This window comes from Protomyctophum parallelum, assembly GCF_964188405.1.
Source record: "Protomyctophum parallelum genome assembly, chromosome: 17".
NCBI lineage: Eukaryota > Metazoa > Chordata > Actinopteri > Myctophiformes > Myctophidae > Protomyctophum > Protomyctophum parallelum.
This window is the reverse complement of record NC_139719.1, coordinates 21,794,723-21,811,855: the sequence shown is the minus strand read 5'-3', so window position 1 is coordinate 21,811,855 and position 17,133 is coordinate 21,794,723. Positions and strand designations below refer to the sequence as shown.

Below are 17,133 nucleotides of genomic sequence, written 5' to 3'. Positions count from 1 at the left end.
TTTTCAAATAACTGACCCAAACAACATTTTAAATTAAGCATCAATATATAACAATATCAGTATATAAAAGGAACATTTAACTATACTATTTCATTATGCAATGAAAAGGTGACAAACTGAACTTTATTTTATTAAAACCACTAAATACATATTCAAACTATTTCAAAGACAGACAATCTAAAGCTCTCAATGAATTGTGAGTGTATAGATCTGCAAATTTCATAATGGTAACAAGGAGAAATATAAGCTGCATAATTGCCAAATTGCCAATACAGATGTCAAAAAGGCAAATGACGGCCAAACCAATATATCGGTTTGGCTCTACTTGCAATGTTCTGACCCAGTCCGTCTAATTATCTGGTTGAAAGCACGTTGTAAAATATTCTCAAAGTCCCCTAATTATTAGATGCGTTACCACCCCCATCCCCGGCAGCAACAGACCTGGGCGCTTGCCGCGGCGAGCCGTGTGTGTGTGTGGAATGTCTGGGTCTGGGGCGTATGTGACGTTTCTCTGTGGTTTTGGGGGGCTAGCATGCTCCCTTTCCTCTCACTGTAGTCCTGGAACGAAGAGTCTGCTGTAATTCACCAAATATGGGCATGTGAGAGGAACGCTGCAGAAGAGAACATCCCTCGGCTCTCCTCGTGGCTAGAATAGTTCAGCTTTAAGAGGCTACCTCTTCACGTAGAGACTATGATGTCTGCTGGTCGCCCCAAAATAGCAGAGTGCCATCAGTCTGTGGTCCTTATTCTTTGACAGACCATCACCGTGTGAGAATAGGCCACTCCTTCCGACAAGACTCAAGACACACTGTCTTGCTTTTCCATCACAACAGCATCGAACAATAAATGGCTAACCGCTTATCCTATTCGGTTCTGCTGCGCTTACTCGAGCTCTGTGGTCAACATAATTTGTGCCTAACTCTGACCTTCTCAGCAGAGGAATGACTAAGAATCACTTCATGCTTTGTCTTTAGACCATATTGGGTCTGTTACGCAGACAGTGAAATAAGAAAATCACGGGATGATGCCAAAGCATTCCAGTAGAGTTTGACAAAATACAAAGAAATCAGCTAATAATAACTGGAATGAAAACACACAAAGGACAACCTTACAATTTAGGTATTTAGCAGACACTTAATCCAGAGAGAATTACAGTAAGAAAAACATGGTAATACATCGAATACATAGAAAGCTAAGAACCTAATATCTGTCTAACAGTAGAATATAAAAGTAAAACCTTGTCTTGTCCCGTGAAGAACAAGGTTGTCTTTCACAAGAGTAAATGAATTGACCAAGTAATAAGTAAATTACAAGTAAGTAATTTTGCTGACTGAGGTCAATCATCAGTAACATCATCCAACATTTCCATGTGGCTGGCTTGGTCGACCACATTGTGTCTGAGAGGGAAGCGTGAAAGAGTCGATATGATCATTGGTATTAAAGCCAGCTTGGTCGCCATTCATTCTGCCTACTGAAAGAATACTTTTAATTTAGACGTTCAGCACTGCATTTTGGCATTCCTTAGTTACACACTGATTATCTGCTCGGTACTAGAGTGTTACATTTATTAAGGCCAAGCTTTAATAAATGTAACACGCTTGTACTGAGCAGATACTCAGTGTGCGCGACTGCGCGTATGCCTTTCTTCTTCTTGTTGATGTCCACTGGCCTACGCACCTGTTCATACGCCTTATCTCTACGTGTGCGATAGCTTTCTTCTACGGCATTCCTTCCTTAGTTACAAAATCTAGTAGGAACAACTAGGATTTCAAACTTGCAACTATCTGCGCACCGGTCCTTAACTCATTTAGGCTTGACATCGAAATTAAAAAAAAAAAGATTTTCTAAATCATGACAATTTTCTGAAAGATTTGAGGCACATTTGAACGATTTTTCAAAAACAACAGACCTACAAGTTCATACCGCGCCATAACATAATGTATGTAACCACCAAAAGGGGTTCCCGCCCAAAATGGGTTAATAACCATGTCAACAAGCAAATTCAAGAGAACCTTGGGGACAACATGATTTAATTATTTAAAGAATCACCCACTTTGAACTCAAAATGGTCCTTAGCATGACAGGCTTTGAATGGCATAGGCTCTTGGAGGAGGAATTGCAATAGGTGGGAGGTTATATGGCATGACGTGATCAAAAAAGGAAAAAGACTGCAAGATACAGACAAGAGCATGTGGACTGGGTGTCACTACATTAAATCTCTGTAGTGTATCTGAGGGAATGGGGGGAGTGATGTCCGCATTACACAACGGTATTCATTCCCTCAGCCAAAAAACTAAAACGTATTACAGCTCGGGCCTGGACAAACCATTTGGTTAAACAATGAGGACCTTGACGAGAGAAATGATAAATCCGCAATAGAGAGGTTCAAATTTGGGAGAGCGCCCTATCCCGAGGGTCCTGCGCTACAGAGTGGCCATTTTCCTGACCCAGTTTCCCTTGCCTTTTCCGGAGTGCTCTCTCAGAGCAGATGAAAAGGCTGGGGGGACAATGAGCCCGACAGTTTTGGAATAACCATTACAATGAGAGGAAAACACAGTTACACACCAGCACGGGTGTCACTGGAAACACATTTACACAGTGGAAAACGCGCAGGCAGGCAGGCAGGCACGCACGCACACGTGGAAATGCACATACACTTTTGTCATTAGGTGGCAGATCAATGACAACAATATCATTCAGCAAGAGTGGATTCAAACTAGGGATGCACCGATCCGGCTTTTTGGCATTCGATACCGATTTCGATACATGGGGGTCCAGTATCTGCCGATACAGAGTACCGATCCGATACCCCCCACAAAGAAACGTAATAACCTATTAAGCTGTATGCCTCACTGTGTGGAATCTGGAATCATTATTTTGTGTAAGGCAACATCAAGGCTTGACTTAAACATTACTTTCCCAACTTTGTAAAACAAAATGTAACAAACACAGATATAAATGCACTGAATTATTTATTAAATAACTGTGCAACAATTAGACCAGGTTAATGTGTGCGCAGGCTAGCCTGGCTGCATTCCACATGTTATACTGTCAATACTACACTGCTGTGTCACAGAGGAGGTAGAGTTGTTTTCATACTGTAATTACACATAATTATAGGATCGGATAATGGATCGGCCACCAATCCGATACCCGATCTAGAATTTTAGCCTGGATCGGCGCCGATCTCCGATACGAGTATCGGATCGGTGCATCCCTAATTCAAACTACTAAATCTTCTTCACACACACACACACACACACACACACACACACACACACACACACACACACACACACACACACACACACACACACACACACACACACACACACACACACACACACACACACACACACACACACACACACACACACACACACACACACACACACACACACACTTTTGAGATGAGCTCATGTAATATTTACTGGTAACCTATATGGCCATAAATAATATGCCCCTTGAAGTCAAATTCCCCTACATTGACCTCACCGCCTCCCACTCACATGATTCTTTCAGGAAATTTAAAAACCATGCTTCTGTACGTCTTTGGCGAGCTAATACGACAGGCTGCACATGGTAACATGGTGTGGGCCCCAATGTTTATACACAAGCATTCTAATCTCCAGCCTGATCAGCCGGTGTGGGTTTGGTCACCCGTGTCACATTCCCCAGCGACAACGCCAGCACAAACATGGACTTAGCGTGGGCACCACAGACCATATATATATATACAGTACATAGTATCCATTTTGCTCCGTGTCATACTCCGGCCATGTGAATATGGTCAATAAAGAGACTTTACGGCTCTGCGGCCTCCCTCTTATTTGCTGGACCATTCGCTCTCCTTCATGCTTATCTCTCCATTGCACCATTTACCTCTCTATGAACTACTGCGATGTGTTGTTTTCCTGTGATAAAAGTTTCCAGAGAGGGTACATTTTCAGCATCACTGGCGGCACAGCCTTTGCATCCCCCCCCCCCCCCCTCCCCCCCCCGCTGAGATAAGAGCACAGTAAGGGTCATCAGCTATGCCCAGGTGAGACTGATAAGCTGTCTTAATTAAAGCTTACGACCTGGCTCCCCCACAACAAAAATGAAGACTGCGATTTGAGTGACGCGGATGCCGTGCTTACCGATTCGTCCAGGGCGAAGCGCAGGCAGCCATGTTCGTACAGCACAAAGAATCTCCGCTGCCATTTCTGTCAAAATTGAGAAGTCGGTTATTCTGGAGAAGCTTGTAAATGAAGCAGCGAAAAAGAAGCTCAGTAGGCAGTAGCGACTTAAACCTCATAATTTGTTGACCGAGTCCCAAAGGGGTCTATCCTTTCGTTTCTCGCTCCACACCAAATCTTTTTTTTTTTACCAAATGTCTCTGCCCCAGAATAGGGACATTGGGGTTAATGTGGTTAATGACTCACAAAAGCCAAGATATGGCACCCTAAATAAAAAAAGGCAGATAAGATAAGGACACAGATTACTTCGTGTCAATGACCATTAGCCTATATCTCCCATATGATATGGACCAGAATCAGTTAAAGGCTGAGAGTTCAGCCATACATTTTTTCACAGCAGGAAATGGAGCTTGTGTAACATACCACTCACTAGTCTATCTCAGTGTAGAGTACAGGAAAGAAATGAGCATATGCATATGCCCATCCCCCTGCACATCATCCACTACAAATACATGCTTACCCGGGATCTCTGCATAGGATTGTCAAAGTCAGTTCCCTCGGGGGCCAAGCACAGCCATCCGCCATAAATAGGTTTAGCCTGTAAAAAAAAAAAGAGAGAGGGGGGGGGGGGGGGGGGGGGGGGGGGAAGGGCAATTTAGGCAATCATTAAAACTGGAAGAGAGTGTAACCAGAGGGGGGATGGGATGAGAGAGAGAGATGGTGAGAGTGTGTGAGGGAGTGTGTGCAGCCTTTTGGGGCCCAGATGTTGCCTGTCCTCTTCTCTCACGAGGCATTTTTGCAACCACACAACAGCCAGTATAGTGAGCCTCTTGGTTTAATCAACTCTTGTTTGATGACACGCTTGAGTGCCTCTCCTTCCCATTTCCTCACAACAGATGAGACCAGAGTGGGGCATCCAAGTGTGACTGACACCGACAGAGTGGCTATCGGTCAGAAACAAACTCAGCAAAAGAAAAATACAATCCCCTATACATGATCACTGGTTCATAGAGGATAAGTTCAAGACATGGAAACATAGGACGGGCGGAATAGGAGGAAGGCCTTTTAAAATGCCTCGTAGATAGCTCCTCGTAGATCTGCCTTTTTATTTTTTTTAATTGACCTATATAATGACATGCCCAAAATAAGGGATGCCAGGTTAAGTGTTTTGTTTATGTGTTGAGCGTTAAAACATTGACAAGCAGCCCTCATTCTTCCTTGAGCCCCCCCCTACCTGCAGAGCAGAAACATCTGATTATTAGCCCCAGCTACACCATTACTGGCCCTGTTGTGGCTCCATGTCATCGCATGCCTGCTATAAATCTGTCTTGTTTGAACTTGCATAGATGCACCTATGGGGATAGACAAATGGAGGCCCTTTAGTTTTTGGAGAGGAGAGACGTGGCCCACATAAATCAAACCTAATAATTTGGCAAGGTTTGACAGTTGACACAAACAATTACATTTTAGCCCATCTCAAATGTTTTAATGCACAGATTGCACACACAATGGTCTGGAAACAGGCAAAATAAAAAGAAAGAAAAGAGTTTGAGGGAGAAAAAGCACAAGGGGAGAGAGCAGCTGTGTCAGACACCTGGGGTGATGGCAGGCCGTTGAGCCAGGGAGAAGCAGCCACGGGGCGTAGGGGTCCTGCAGTGATGCCACGAGCCCTCCAACCTCCTCTTCCTAACACACGTCTCCTGCAGAATCTATCAACAGCCCTCATTCTCCCACCTGCTCAGTGCTCAACCCCCGGGTGCTCGTCGTTTAGCCTGTCCAAATGTTGGCACCAGCAGGCAGGTGCACCTCAGTGCTAAGTAACCCTCAGCGGATCTTCATGGGTCCACTTGGCTGTCGGTGTCATACGGTGGTGTTGTATGCAAATGAAAACAGCAAACCTATAAGCCGACAGCCATGGTGTATTGTAGCTTGTTTTGACAATTATTGCCTATGAAATAAATGTCCAGAATAGGGAGTTTCGTGTTTAAAGTGGTTAAATTAATACTGAGGATTTTTCTAGCAGGCGGCGGCGCACATGTGTCGTTTGTCAGGCATATGAGTGACAAAGAAACACAGCTGGGTGTGACACGCCAGAAGGGAGGGAGCCATGCGAAAGTCATTCCACTACCACAACAGTGCTCCTCTAAATACTAGCATCCCTCCACCCACTGGCACTGTGTTGGGCAGTCAACAATATAAAGCTATTGGCTATTTGGAATAAAAGTTACTTGGCGGCACCAACCATTCCATGATGCCAACATTGGGAATAGTCTGCAGGGTTTAGCTGCCTTGGAACATTTGGAATGTGTTAATTCTAAAGGCTCTTTAAGGCCAAGACTTTGTCTCAAATTCTGTTAACTACTGCCTGCAGTGCCTGCAAGCCCACGGAGTGCAAGGTTGAGCAGAAACCTCTGGGAAGCTCGGCTCCAGTTTCCCCCGATGGATCCACTTCCCCTTAGAAACGCTTCCTCCTTTTCCCCCCTCTCGCTTAACTCACTCCTACTCTCACCGTTTCTCAACTACTACCCCATCCCAGACTCCCTCGGTTTCTCACGCATCCTGCCTCGCAGACACAGACTTCAGCCTGCATCCTCCATCATAGCCCTGCCTCCCACCACCCCTACACCATGAAAGCATGATTACGTTCCTCTCTCTCGCGTGGGGAGGAACCTCAAAGCCTGAAGATGATCTCAATCCCTCTATGGACAAATCATTCATGTGACAAACCATAGCAACAGATTCAACAAATTCGTGCCTTTGGGTCTTCAAAGAGTACACAAGCTGAAATACAGGAATGTGCTCAAGCCGCATCCCCTCCCCCGGTTCAACCTTATGTCCTAGTAGTGTGAAACAAAGAGATTGTTTATATTGGATACTGTTTTTCTGATATTCGCAGCCTTCCCTTCGGATAACTTTTCCATGTGGGCTATCTATGTCAATGTTGCATTCATAGCGCCAGCTCTATCAAACGAGTAGTGGGAGGCGAATGAAAAGAAAAGCAGGGGGAAGGGGGCGCTTAAACTAGCAATTCCAGGTCCCTTCGAGTCCCAAATAACTTTCTTAAATTCACTTAGCCTAATGAGCCATTCATGGTGTTTTAACAGCATTACACGACTGCAGTGCTGAAGCTTTCTTCTCACTTGCTTATTGAGTTTATCGCTGGCTGAGAGGCTTGGCGTTTTCCTAGTCAGCCTGTAACACTTTCCATCCACTGATCACATTCTCCCTCTCAAAAATAAAAAACCTTGTTTTATACACGTCCAACATGTCTGGGAACTTTAACACTGACTGCTCATGCATAAATGGAAGCCAGGGGTTATAGCAAATACATCATGTGTATTGTCCGGTAGGGACTGTTGATAACAACCAGTGATTATACCAGTGGTTCTCTAAAGTTTTATTCATGGAGTCATGGACCTCCCTTAACCCTGGACCGCACATTGAGAACCACTACGTTATATACAAATGCACTGTATGCTACTATAGTGTTGGAAGATTGGAACACAAGGCATTTTCTGAATGTAAAGAAGTCTAAAGAACTGAGCCCACTGGATCTCAGACAGTTACGCAGACATGTACAGCACAGTATTATACAGCCTTTCTGGTTCCTTGGATGGATGTCATCATCAATGCTTTTAGAGAGTGTGAGGGGTGGGTCACAGGGGATTAGTGGAAGTGATGTAATCCTAAAATGCTTGCTTGGAATCAGGAGTGTTGGATCTGAAGGGTTAACCTGCAATAAACACTAGCAGATCCACACAAAGTATAGACACGGAGAGGAGAGGATGCTGACGTTGCCGTTTGGCTCTTAAGCCATGTTCAAGGGCCCATCTGGACCTCATCGCCTGGGATCAATTACAGGATACAACAGAGACTAAACTAATGATCTGGGGGAGAGAGAGAGAGAGAGAGAGAGTGAACGCAGGCGAGAAAGACTGAAGGGAAAGATTGTGTACTGTATAACTCAATCTCCAAAGTTTTGATGAAGGGCGCTCTCTCTTTATAGCTGCTGCACTCATTTTCAGATAAAACGCATAGTTGATGGTGACACCCCAGCAGGCGAAACAGTGCAAAGCTGAAATTGCCAGTTAGCCAAGCTACAGGAATTACCATTCAACAACATGCCTGTCACATGGGTAAAGAAAGTGGGTTGCTTAGAATCAGAGACATATTAATGCATGACATAGACAGCTTGTTTTGGCCAAAACAATAAAGCACTCTTCCATCAGCGTCTGCATCTTGGCTTGTTGTTTATTACTGGCACAAGCACATAAAAACTGATCCGACCAGAACACTATCCAAAAGCCCAGATATCTAACCATCTAAGTAACAATTACAAAGTGCTTTATGGATAATCATGGTCTATAACTCTATATATATTCAAACAACAAACGAGTGCTGATCGTTGTAGCTCGACTACATTCTCGTGAACTTGACAAGCTGGTTAACACTGTAATCAGGTTACCTTTGTCAGCTAATTGAAACTTTTGACTGACGTCTGGCAGGGACATATCAGTCATGCATCCTGAAATGAAATCCCGTTTGTTGTGACTAACGACGGGTTTTAAGAGATACAAAGTGTTTTGCAAAACAAACCTAATCAACACTGCAATTAGGCCTAACTTGAAGCCTACCTGGTTCAAATCTTGGTCCGTCAAGAGATGCAGCTCTCGTGGTTTGAAACAGTTCTGACATTTACTTTTGTTAAAAATGTTCGCCTGGAACTTCCTACAGGGATTTTCCTTTGCAGCAGACATTCTCTGCTGTTTCTTCCCACCTCAAACCTTAGCAAACTGATAATAGTTTCTTCAGAAAACTCTTTGAGCTGTGTGTGTGCAATCCCCGGGGTTGTTCTTGTGCGTTTCGTTTTTATCCAAATGTGGTGAACAACTGCTTAGCCATCCAATGCATCATTCCTCCAAGTTTTTTAATCGTTGCACGATCACAGTTCAAAGCAAACGCTCCCTTTTGCTTTGAGTTATATCCAATTATTAGTGTTATTCCCCCAATAAATGATGCGTGTCCATTATTATTATTAAGCCAGCCTGCTGGTGGTGATGAACGCCTTTCAGTCCATGGCCTCCTGCACCCACAAAGCCCAGTGGCGACAGACAGACAGAGCAGAGGTGGCTAGTAGTAGTAACGAGCTAGCTTTGCTACTAGCCCAACACGGCTTCTTTCCACAGATCAATAACGGGGCGCCGCAAGCCACAAAAACACCAGGGCCGAGGAGGAGGCGTCCGCCTCGAACTCCATCAAAAGTGGGGAAACAAAATCCGCCCAGGCAAGAACGGAGCTCTCCACTCCAGTCAGTCGGCTAGCAGGCTGCTATCCTATCCCCCGGGTCGACTCGTTCCTCCTCCACGGAGCGGAGTTGACCCACCGACCGTTCCTCCTCTCCTCCTCCTGCTAGCTCGTTGAGCTAGCTTGCAGGCTCGCTAATAATGAAACCCTCTTTTGGGTTTAAAAAGGAGCCCAAAAAAACCAAAACAAATCCTACCGACTCCCTCTCGTGCTTCCCATACGGTCGGTCTGCAGAGAAAGAAACCCCCCCCCCGCCCCGTCCCCGGAATCACTACTGACGCCAAATAAGTTGATATTTGGGGTTGGGTTCCATTATTCCTGGCTGGTTTGGGTTAGCACTAACACAGCAGCACCACGGTGGGTTTATTTTTCTTCCTTTTCTCGGGGCTGACTGAGTTCTTCTCTCCCAGTGGATGGAGGTCGCAGATTTGCTGCTGGAATTTTACGGGATCTCGCGGTATTAGCTCAACTGTCGCCGCCCACCGGAGTGAGAAGCGTAATATTATGTCGTACGGTGGTGTCGCGCATCGAATATATATATATATATATATATACTCCGCAGTACGACGGTGTCGCAATTGCCCCTCTCCCACCGAAAAATAATGATTGATTTACACAAGCTCCTTATCTGTTCTTTTGGGCGAGCGACACGAGATGGAGTTAATAAAATTATGTAATTAAATACTGTTTATATGCTTTAAAGTCGACAAACTGTGGGAAATGCACAGTTTAAATAAGTAATTCTTCTGAGAGTAGACGGGTGAAAAATGAAAAACTCAAGTTCTCAAGCTTAGTTTATTTAAGAATTCAAAGCTATGGATGAAATTGGCAGTAGGCTAATAGTCTTTTTCTCTTTCTCCCTCTTCAGTGACCCATGCCATGTGACTTTCTATCCACAGACTCAGTTGTATTTACTTAAAAGCTGGTTTAGGTGAATAAGGAGCATTTAAGCATTTCTAAAACTTTGAGGAACGAGGGGGGACAATAGAGCCTACCCTTAGGAGTTTGAGTTTGGGGACATATAGTTGCTGATTGATATTTAGACAAGGCGTTGACTAAAATTCCTTCAACACCAACTGTGCAACTCTTATTTCTAGTCAGGGGGAGTTGGGCCTCCATTTGTTGTCCATCTCTGCTTCATGTTGGCAACAAGGAGGCATGCCTTAAATACTATACACCACATAACGTGTATTAATGGCTGACTAGCACGGGCTATTATAAGCATCAGGTTCCACTAGCCCGTAGTGGGCCAGGCAGACAGAGTGTGTTAGAGAGCTATGTGAACTGACAAGAGACACAGAGGGAAAAGGGATAATACTCTGTCTGTTACCTAACTAAACCCGGAAAACATCAGCCATCCCCGGTGAAGGATTAGTTCCCTGCCCATGCTGTAAGTGACCCAAGAATAACAGAGATTACATGTGTGTCTGTGTGCTGTGTTGCTTTTAGATGTGTCATGTGTGCTGCTCATCATCAGTAGGCCTATACCGACTAGCCCTCTGGGACCTCCAGGGGGATTTACAGTATTTGTAGGTACTAATTATACAACATATGTATGGTTCTTCTGACCGTAGGCCTCTTTAATGTGTTTTCCCCACTAAATCAAGACAAGGAAGGTCCTTTCTTTATTGTGCACGTGAACCTTCCGAAAGGCATGCCCCCCTTGGGGTATCCAATGACAATATCCCGGAGGTGACTTAATGTAGTGCAACTAAGCGATTCTGCTGCGGCAGAATATATTTAGCCGTTCTCTTAAGACACACTTTACATGGTAAGTGCAATATAAAGGCCACCAGACACATGTTGGACCCACATGATTTAGGAGAAACATTTTTAGTTTATTAGTACCATTATAGGCCTACTACTGAAGTAACCAAGAAATATACCTCACTACCGTACAAGTGAGAAGTGAATTAAAATTATTCTAAATCCACCTTACTTTTCTCCATAAATATAGCCATGTCGGTATGCAATCAATACCGACATGCAGAACTAAAAGGTCTAGGAGGGCATTAGCAGCACGGGCTGTGAGACTTCTCCTTTGGCACACATATCTAATATCTATCAATTGAGAAGTGCACAGTATCTGGTCTGCTTCTACGGAACACCGTGAATGTTCCATGAGTTGAAACGTGACCTACATTTTGCCCTGATGTCACCCGTGCTTATCTGAATAGGACCCGTCGAGTGTATAGTCTCGAGTTGGACACAGGAGAGAACGGTATTGTTTCGTTGCCTGTGGCTTACTCCTCAGCCACTGTGGAAACACAGGATAGTGGCTCATAATCTCTTGAGCACACAATTGTATTTGACAGCACATGTGCTGATATTGCTCTACAGAGTTTTCAGCGATGATGATGGATGGATGATGCATTTTTGGCATTACAGCAATCTACACAAACAGATAAGCCGCACCTCAAAATAGTCACACTTCCAAGTTCCGACTGGATTCTGGTTCTTGTCTCAACACCTGATCCTTGACTGGCTTTTTTGCTGTTCTAGAATGCAGGTCAATATAGGTCTTTTGTGTATTTATTGCTTATATATTGGATTCCTCTGTCTCCCTAACAGATCATGAGTTTCTCCTCTGTGTTTGCGCTGCCCCTGCTGATAGTGGTGGCAGCAGGGATATACTACATATACAATGAGGTCATGCAGTTCATGGCCAAGTCCTTGGTGCGGAACAAAGTGGTGGTGATCACGGACGCCGTGTCAGGGGTTGGGACTGGTAAATAACTCTTCATAACTTTCTCATGATTTGACTTTGAGAAATAGTTTCCAATGCAGCTGTAGAATGCATAACAAGGTTATTGTACACGATGAGCCAACTATTATTTTCATTACCTCTCCCTGATGTCATTTCAGTTGTTGTTTTTATTGTTTTATTCCTATTTAGCATGTGCCCATACCCTCCATAAGGGAGGTGCCAGACTGATCCTGTGTGGAATGAGCTGGGATAAGCTTGAGTCTCTGTTTGATTCATTGACCAGAGATGCTGATCCGAGCCAGGTGAGGCAACCAAATCGAAATTGAAAACAGTTTCAGCAAGTCCATCCTTGTTTGAATAAGCACCAAAAACTAAGTGATTCCTCATATAGACAAGTTTTCCATGCTTTTGCAAGCTCCCTGAATGAGAAAAAGTATACGTATTGGCAGCCATTGATCCAAAGAAATATACAACACTAGATTATCAAAGATCTATAGTTACACCTTCATGACATCACACTCACAGTCTTGATTGTGAAGCTTTTTTCAGATGAATAAACCAAAAACTCACTGGAATGTCACTTATGTCAGTGAGGGATCAATGGATGACACAATGGTTCTTAGAAAAAGACATAGGCATAGCACATTCCGTCACTGCTTTTATCATAATGCTCTCCTCTATCTATCGCGTCACAGACCACCGCTTCCTCCTCTGGTCATACACAATAGAAGGATATCCTTTCTGACAGTGTCCACTGTCCACTGGGCATTTCCTGTACACAAGCCAGAGCAGATGCATGCATAGGCTATAGGAAATAAAAGCAGATGTTACTGAAACAGACACTAATATTATCCAATGAGAAAACATATGATATATTATACCTGTCATTATGCAACATAGGGGGGAAAAAACCCACATTGAATTGGTTAGCACAGCATTCATAATTTTGGCATTTAGCAAAATAGCAAATCTACAAGCTCACCATGCATCATTTCGTGATGCCTTGTGAGCTTGTTGTATCTGTTATTTTAGGTGAAGATATTTAGCGTAGAGGTTGGCTAAATATAGGGTTCAAGTGGCACCCATAACACATACCTTCCTTGTTTTCTATTTCCCCAAGACATTCCAGCCCAAGCTTGTGATCCTGGACTTTAGTGACATGGACAGCATGCCAGAGGTGGTGAATGAGGTGGTTGAGTGTTATGGCTGCGTGGACGTGTTGATCTGCAATAGTAGCATGAAGCTGAAGGCCCCTGTGCAGAGCGTCTCTCTGGAACTGGACAGAAACATCATGGACATCAACTATTTTGGCCCCAGCACTCTGGCCAAAGGTAGACACACCAGAGACAATTTGCCCGAATCGCCATAAACACCATGACAAGACATTGCGTTCTGTGTGCATTCCTGTATTATTGATGTCTTTGTCAGCCAATCATGATTGCTTAATGATTAACGATTGTGTTAATATTGTGTGAATCTTGTCACAGGTGTGCTCCCGACAATGTTGTCCAGAAGATCAGGACACATCGTATTGGTCAACAGCATTCAGGGTAGACTGGCGGTCCCTTTCAGAAGCTCCTGTAAGTTTTCATGAAGCAGTTTTCATCACTTGCTAAGACAGCAACTCTGTGGTGTCTATCTTCCTTTTTGGCTTTTCTGCCTTTATTGATATACAAGTGAAGAATGACAGGAAAGAGGGAGAGGGAGATGGGGGATACATGTAGCAAAGGTCGCCATGAACGGGACTCGAACACGCGACGCGCTGTCAGGCTAGCGCCTATATGTGGCATGCGCCTGGACCACTAGGCCAGCGGGCGCCCCGATGGCTATCTTCCTTATATTAAAATTGGCTACCGGGAGGACTGTCTTGCAGACCTCGTCACTCTGCCTCAGACTGTCAGACATAACCATAAACAAACCTGATATGCCCATATACAGTATACTGTAGGCAGGACCACGGACTCAAGGGAGTGCAGTCTCTATATGTTCTTTCTATAAATGCCATATTACCTATATGCTGAATAAAGCATAAAATAAAAAAAAGATATGAAAATATCCACACTGCTGTATTTTCTGCTCCCCATTTATTGTACTGTGCCTCATAAGAGACCATACAGCCTGTTAGAATTACAAACATGAACTACAAGTTTTCTGTGTGTGGCGCAACAGGCACAAAGAATTCCTGTGGCGAGACAGATAACAATTAGGCTCGGTGTCTCCTTTGCAATGTATGGAATGAAGTTGCGTTATGGGTGAGTCAAAGCTCTTTTGTGTTCACGCGCGTGTCTGTGTGTGTGTTTATGTATGTCTTTTTAGATGCGGCCTCCAAGCATGCAGCACAAGCCTTCTTTGACTGCTTGCGGGCAGAAGTGGAGGAGTATGGGATAACCGTCAGCACCATAAGTCACACCTTCATCAATACTGGTGCCATTCCTCCGTCTGACATACCTGTACTCAACCTAAACAACTTGAAACCATGTGAGTATAAAGCCTAAATGTATGTTGCTTGCCAAATATAGCTGACATTGAGGTGAAAAACACAACACGCTTTTTTTTACTGTGTGGATCTGCAAGGAATCTCTAGCAGAGTCTGTCTATGCCTCCATCTGGAGATAATCTCATCAAAATTAGGTTCACTGGACCAATCAGTAGCAAATTTATTGTGCCACAGAAATCCCCCCACATACAATAATGTATTGTTTAAAGCGCGGACTCGTGTAATAATAATGACAGCAAAATCGTTATACAGAATGCACAACATGCAACATATGAATATTGTTTTCTGGCTAAATTGAACCATTTTTCTCCCTGCTTCCAGACATTACCACCGTTATTGCTAACCAGTTGACCAACGGTGTGGGCCCATCGGTCCTGGCCAATGAGATTGTGCGGACCGTGAACAGGAAGAGGAGAGAGGTTCTGCTGGCCCATCCCATCCCCAGGGTGGCCCTCTACCTCCGCACACTCTTCCCTTCCTTCCTGTTCTCTGTGGTGGCCGCGGGAGTGAAGGACTCTGCTTTGGCTGAGCAGATGATTGATTGATTGATTGAAATATTTATTAACAGTTTGCAGAATTACAGTACATTTCAAGCACAAACTCAATACAAAGACTGTTAACTGTGAGTGGACGACCCAATTAAGCATTACACTTGTTTACAAGAGGGTCCACCATGTTCAATTCATCAAAACATTTAGAGACGTACAAATAGACACTTCTATATAGTTAAAGAACAGAACAGGAATTCATCATAAAGGAAGCAAAAAGGGAAAAGAAACGAGGGGAAAGGGGGGGTGGGGGGGTGGGGATTCAGATTTTACGTAGGCCAATTTAGAATTGCAGCCGTCCGTAGGTGCCCTTTGAGAGCGGTTTTGAAGGAGTCAAGGGATTCACATGTCTTAATGACTGTTCGTAGGGAGTTCCACATTTTGGTGGCATAGGAGCGAAAATAATTTAGTCCCTTGTTTTTGCCGAATCTGGGTTATACATGGTTTGTTGCACTATAGATGCAGTAGGACAGTATAGTTCTCAAAACTTTTCATAATAAGGAGGAGCCCTAAATTGACCAGGGACCCCCCATAAGAGTATCATTCATGGTTCTAGCAGTGATTCTCAACCATTTTAATTTCAAGGACCCTCAGTTTGACATGCATTGGGCTACGGACATCCTTTCCACTGCATAACAGACTATAATTTGTTAATGTTAATTTAATTCTGCAATTATTATCCATCGGTTTGGAATATTCACACAAATGTAAGGATGTTGTCTTAAATTGTTTTCCCGTGGAGCATATAAAAATAAAGAGTTTAAGTTATACAGTTTAGGCTTATGGTTAGTTGGAAGTGGAGATTTGTTGTGTTTTTTTATTTGGCCATTACAAATGATTTGTATAGTGTGAGAATTAAATTGGTAAAGATAAGTACATCAGATCACTTTAGCTGAATATAAATCATATTATGACAGATTATATGTCCATTATAATTTGTCCATAGAATCACAAAGCATGGTTTTGTTGAAATGTGTATTTGGCCCAAGATGGATTTTTATGCCTAGCTATTTCATCTGTTAAATCCATCCAATTTATGGACTCTCCAGTAGATGGCAGCAACATGTCATTCTTAGCACTAGTGTGGTCTTCTTTGTTTCTTGGTGTATTTCAGGTATATTTAACTTTGTGCCATTTGCTTGCATTTTATGATGGTGCCAATTTTGAAATATGTGTGCATTTTAAGCCCCCCCCCAAAAAAAACAAATAAGAATGTAATGCCCTGGACATGTGACAGTGAAATAAAATAGTTCAGTGGCAAATGTGTCCGAATATTTGCTCTCACTGCACGCATCTTTTACTTCATCAGTAATGTTTCGAGCCGACTAGGCTCTTCTTCAGACCTTGAAGGTCTGAAGATACTCATCAGCTTGACATATGTATATATATATATATGCTTGACATTTAAAATATCGAAATGCCTAGCCCTAGATTATTAATTTCATCTGTAAAACACTAGGGGCCACAGGCCCAAAAGCTCAAGGAATAGAGTGATGTCATGCCGTACTTTTTATTTGTGTTTTTTCTATTCATTAAGGTCCACAGAATGAGAGGCCTCTGCCGGAAACACTGCAAACTAAAACTTATGGCCATTTTTGTATACCACACCAGAGACTATATAAGGCAACATTTTCCAAATTTCATTAGGCTTTAAATAGCATGTGACATGTCAAACTAGGGGGTATTCGTGATTCTGAATCCATTCCAAGCATTAGTTTTGCACTAAAAACACTCCTTGGCCTAAATTTGGCCATAGCCACTTGCTCAGATGTGCCAAACTGCTGACCTCATCACATTTGTGATGACGGCTATGACCATGATGGAGATGGAGAATGACTTGAACTCTGAAGGATAATCATGATGGTCAGAGGAATGACTTGAGTCGAAGTGTGAATGAGT

At 43.5% G+C, this 17,133-nt stretch overlaps 2 protein-coding genes across 4 annotated transcripts in view; one reads left to right on the top strand and one right to left on the bottom strand.

The window, feature by feature from the left end:
* The window catches only part of LOC310874869 (myosin phosphatase Rho interacting protein), a 39,707-nt gene extending 29,895 nt beyond the window's left edge, over positions 1-9,812 (bottom strand). The window contains exons 1-3 of one of the 3 annotated variants that reach the window (XM_083787784.1): positions 8,813-9,812; positions 4,699-4,776; positions 4,140-4,205 (exon numbers count right to left, since the gene is read on the bottom strand). In XM_083787784.1, coding sequence (XP_083643910.1) covers positions 4,140-4,205; positions 4,699-4,776; positions 8,813-8,935 — 267 coding nt within the window. In that variant the 5' untranslated portion in view covers positions 8,936-9,812. The remainder of the gene's footprint in view (positions 1-4,139; positions 4,206-4,698; positions 4,777-8,812) is intronic. The other 2 variants (XM_083787785.1, XM_083787786.1) reach the window with 2 other exon arrangements.
* Positions 9,813-10,721: 909 nt separating this feature from the next.
* On the top strand, positions 10,722-16,420 carry dhrs7cb (dehydrogenase/reductase (SDR family) member 7Cb). The gene is made up of 7 exons (XM_083787806.1): positions 10,722-10,872; positions 12,054-12,210; positions 12,379-12,491; positions 13,310-13,520; positions 13,677-13,769; positions 14,506-14,667; positions 15,008-16,420. The coding sequence occupies exons 2-7, from the start codon at positions 12,057-12,059 to the stop codon at positions 15,229-15,231; spliced, it is 957 nt and encodes a 318-aa protein (XP_083643932.1). The 5' UTR covers positions 10,722-10,872; positions 12,054-12,056; the 3' UTR covers positions 15,232-16,420.
* Positions 16,421-17,133: the final 713 nt, after the last annotated feature.

Coding starts and splice junctions, on each gene's coding strand:
- dhrs7cb (XM_083787806.1), top strand. CDS start 12,057: ATGAGTTTCTCCTCTGTGTTTGCGCTGCCCCTGCTGATAGTGGTGGCA. Junction 12,492..13,309: donor GAGATGCTGATCCGAGCCAG/GTGAGGCAACCA, acceptor TATTTCCCCAAG/ACATTCCAGCCCAAGCTTGT. Junction 13,770..14,505: donor GGTCCCTTTCAGAAGCTCCT/GTAAGTTTTCAT, acceptor ATGTCTTTTTAG/ATGCGGCCTCCAAGCATGCA.